The sequence below is a fragment of the Phascolarctos cinereus genome, unplaced genomic scaffold (assembly GCF_003287225.1).
Source record: "Phascolarctos cinereus isolate Bilbo 61053 unplaced genomic scaffold, phaCin_HiC Scaffold_1;HRSCAF=81, whole genome shotgun sequence".
Lineage (NCBI taxonomy): Eukaryota > Metazoa > Chordata > Mammalia > Diprotodontia > Phascolarctidae > Phascolarctos > Phascolarctos cinereus.
In genome coordinates this window covers 99354344-99358769 of record NW_027555514.1, presented here as the reverse complement: position 1 = coordinate 99358769, position 4426 = coordinate 99354344, and the positions used below count along the sequence as shown (strand labels likewise).

Below are 4426 nucleotides of genomic sequence, written 5' to 3'. Positions count from 1 at the left end.
TTAGTCTCAGTACATATCTCTGGAGCCTTTCTGACCCAGTTATTTTATTTCTGTGTATTCACAGTTTCTGGCTTCAAGTTTGTGTGTTGGACCAATTCCTTGGCAAGATGAAATTGAACCTGTCAATATTGTCAGATAATACTACTAACATATCTATGAGATTCATGGTGCTCAGAGAATGGACTACTTCCAAGACCTCTTGTTTCTGTGGCCACAGGAGCAAGGCATGACACATTTAGAGCTGGAAGGACCGGGGAAATCATTTAGCCCAACTCACTCATTTTATGGACATTTTTACTGAGAGGCTGTGACTTCTCCAAGGTCACACAACTAGCATGTGAATATGAACCTGGGTGCTCTCACTTCAGATCCAGTCTTCTTTCCATTAAACTATTCTGCTACACTGGGCTACTCTCCCTTGTCTTAGACCCAGAGCCTTTTAATCAGAACCAAGCAAAATGTGTGGTTGGAATTCATCTCACGATTACCTGTTAAGGGTCTAGCACTGTTAGGCACTTTTAATAGGGGTAAAAGGTAGCTGGCTGAAAAACAGAGAGCTGCACTAAGGAAATCAGTGCTATCCTGGGCTTGGTCCAATCTGTCTGTCACTACCAGAATCCGATTTTGGCAAATATCTGGAAGGAACAATTACTCCCTCTACTATTAGGTAAATATAACAAATGTAGGGAATAAGCAATGAGGAATGAAACCTCTGAACAATTGGATTCAGTCTCTTTCAGCCCCTGGAGTATGGGGACAGAACTCCAAGGAAGAGAAAATGCACAGGACTGTGAGGTAGGTCTTTTTATCTTCACAGTTTTCAGCTTTCAACAGCAAATACCAAATAAAGTGAATCTTTCATTTAGTTCCAAGGCAAGGCTTTAACACCCTCAAGACCAGTTTGGATCCACCCTTACATATCAAAAATCTAACTCAGAAAACTTCCCTCCTCCAAGAAAGCTGTGCTCAATCATCTCACTCCATTCTTTCTCTTAATCTTCCCTCACCCCTGCACCTTGTCTCCCTGCTCCCTGCACACATTGCCTCAACAGCAGTACAAGGGGTCTTAACTAAATCCATTTACACATTTTGGACTTTCTAAGTATTTTTTGTGTGTATGTACACTTGTGTCCTATTTCTTTGATATGATGAGAGATGTAAGTCAGGGATTGGGTCTCCATTAGCTTGAGAGGATTAGGGCAAAAGATCCAGAGAAGAATTTAATGCATTCCTTTCCCAGTCCTGAACACTAGATACTAGTGCCTAAATGGGAGAGCAAGACTGGAAAAGGGACAACATCTTGCTTTATATTGAACCCCACCTCCCCAACCTAAGACTTGCCTGCTTGTCCTTAGGGTTGGAGGGGTGGGTCACCCAGTAACCAGGGACTGGCCACCTCCTTTCAACCTTAGTACCCTGTGTATGGCTGTGGTGACTTCCCGATTGCGGAAACTGTAAATGAGTGGGTAGAGTAGGGGTGTCACATTGGTATAGACAAGTGCCAGTGTCCGGTCCCGCTTTGGGGCATAGCTGGTCTTGGGCCGTGCATACATGAAGGTGGCACAGCCATAGTGCAGCAGGGTAACTGCCAGGTGGGAGGCACAAGTGGATGCAGCCTTCCTGCGACCCCCAGATGAATGCAGGCGACGCAGGGCACCCACAATGGCACCATAGGAAGTCAGAATCAGGAAAGAGGGCACCAATAACAGCACAATGCAGGCCATGAGAAAAGGCAGTTCCTCCACATAGCTTCTGGTACAGGCAAGGTGCAGCAGGGCAGTGACATCACAGAAGAAGTGAATCAACAGGTGGGAGCCACAGAAAGGCATTTGGAAGATAGCCACTGTGAGAAACAGGGAGACCATCAGTCCTCCAAAGCAGCAGCTTATAGCCATCCTTCCACAGAGTCCTGGAGTCATCATGACTGGGTAGCGCAGAGGGTGGCAGATGGCCACATAGCGGTCATAGGCCATGGCTGCCAGCAGGAAGCACTCAGCTCCTCCAAGGGCCACGAACATCTGCATTTGCACTGCACAGCCCACAAAGGAGATGGGGCTGCCCCGGTTCTGGCCCCTGGCCAGGTCAGCTAGGCAGCGGGGCACCACTACCAATGTGTAGCAGAGTTCAATAGCTGACAGCTGGCATAGGAAGAGTAGCATGGGGGGACGACTGGCAACCGAGGCCACAGACACAAGGACAATCAGGTTTCCACTCAGGGTGGCCAGGTGTACGACTAACAGGAGCACAAAGAGGAAAGGCTGTAGGTGAGGGAATTCAGAGAAGCCTTGCAGAAAGAAGCCAGGAGGCATCTCTGTTTCATTCCATGTACCTTCCATGTACTGCAGCTGATAGCTGTGGTGCCTATGGGAAAGGAGGGAGATGCTAGTTTGGAGAGCACGGTCTGTTGTTGTGTAAGCAGCATTGGACTTGGAGTCAAATGACTTGGGCTTGAATCCTGGCTCCTCCACTTAGAAGCTATGTGACACTGGACAAGTTACTTGTCTTTGAGCCTCAGTTTCCGCATCTGTAAAGTGAGAGGTTTTTGAGTAAATGCTTTCTAAGATTCTTCCTAGCTCTAAATCTAGTGATGCTATAGTTTTTACCACTGGGGAAAAAGGGTGGGAAAAGGGAAGAAGAACGGGAGAAAATCTATAGGAAGAATTTCCTAAGAAAGAAACATTGAACATATGGCAACTTAACAAGAGATATAGTGGAAAGAGCCCCCTGAACCTGAAGTCTGACCCTAACTGGCTATGTGACCACGGGCAAATCATTGAACTTTTTGATTCTTAGTTTATCTGTAAAACAGAGATAATGATAAATAGTGAACACAAAGCCTTTATATACCATTTAATCCTTACAACAACGTTTTTGAAATAAATGGTATAATTATTCCCATTTTATAGTTTTGTAAACTGAAGCTGAGAGAGGTTATATGACTTACCCAGGGTCATAGAGCTAGGTGTCTGAGTCATGATTTAACCTGACTCCAACTCCAGCACGTTTTGCACTAGCTACCTGTCTGCCTAATAATAAATACACCACCTATCTCAAAGATTTGTTGAGTATCAAGTGCTGTGTATCATGAGCCTCTCCTATGAAGCCTACCTGCATTAAGTACCAAGATCATTCATTTGGAGTTAAAGGACTTAGTTTCAGGACCCCTTAATGATGTTTAATAGCTGCGTGGTCCCTTCCAATTGTAGATCTTCAAGTCTTCACTCTATTCTATTTAAACAAAAAATTTGTGACTCATTTCCTCAGCCCACTCCCCATTCACCCCTTTTCAAAACCTTAACCTTGACTCTTTCCCCTAAAACATGCCTCTGACCTGTGTGAATATTTCATGGTCCATTCATATTTCTTGTTTGTTTGTCCTGTACACTTGTGATCATGTCAGCAATTCACATTTTTGTGATTCTTCACTCCTTCTAATTCCTACTATGTTCGACCTGGGCCTTAGCTATTCTTTTTGTTTGTTTGTTTTCTAATCACAGAAATTTAGGGATGCAAGAGATCTTAGAGGCATCTAATTCAACCCCCCATTTCACAGATGAAGATATGTTACAATTAGGTCACACGTTACTTAAGAGTCAAGCCAAGATTGAAAGCCAAGTCTTTTGCTTTATTCCTAGTTCATTATTCTTCTTATGTCCAGACACTATCTGCTTTTATGTATTAGGAATATCATCAATGTTCCTGATATTTTAATTCAGAATCAAATTTTATATATATATATATGTATATATATATAGATATATACATATATATATACATACATACATATAATGCTTTACATATCTTAAATTGCTTTATAACTTAAATATTATTATTATTAAATTAAAATAATTAATAATTTAATAGTTTCAGGCAATGCTAATAAGAGAATATATATATATACATATATGTATGTGCATGTGTGTGTTTGTGTGTGTGTGTATGTGTGTGTGTGTGTGTGTGTGTGTGTGTGTATCTAACTTTCAAATTCATCAGTACAGTCCAAATTCGACAGAAGAATACATTATCTTTGTAGGGACTGAGTCACGGAATCCCAGAACATCAGAACTAGAAGGTACCTTTGACTCCACCTACTCTTAACCCATGCTTGAACAAGAATCCCTTTGGTAGTATTACTGACAAGTGGTTCAGTATCCTCAACTAAAAACTTCCAAAAACAAGTGAATCACTACTATTCATTCTGTTTTCATGCAGCATTTGGAAAGCTCTGACAGTGTTATAGGTAGGCTTGACTGGGCATAAATGCCTGTTTTGGGAAAACCGTTATGTAAAAGGTAACATAAATCTGGCCAAACCATTGGAAAAAAAAGGATTTCCAAAATTTGTTTGGTAATGGAGAAGGCCATTGTGACAGCAGTGACAACAGTCATTGTTCTTTCTACTGAGGGACCAATAAGTTCCTTCTCCT

General features: G+C 42.3%; 1 protein-coding gene across 1 annotated transcript; it reads right to left on the bottom strand.

The window, feature by feature from the left end:
- Positions 1 to 1370: 1370 nt before the first annotated feature.
- Positions 1371 to 2309, bottom strand: LOC110216205 (olfactory receptor 10AC1-like). The gene has a single exon (XM_020997995.1). The coding sequence runs from the start codon at positions 2307 to 2309 to the stop codon at positions 1371 to 1373; it is 939 nt and encodes a 312-aa protein (XP_020853654.1).
- Positions 2310 to 4426: the final 2117 nt, after the last annotated feature.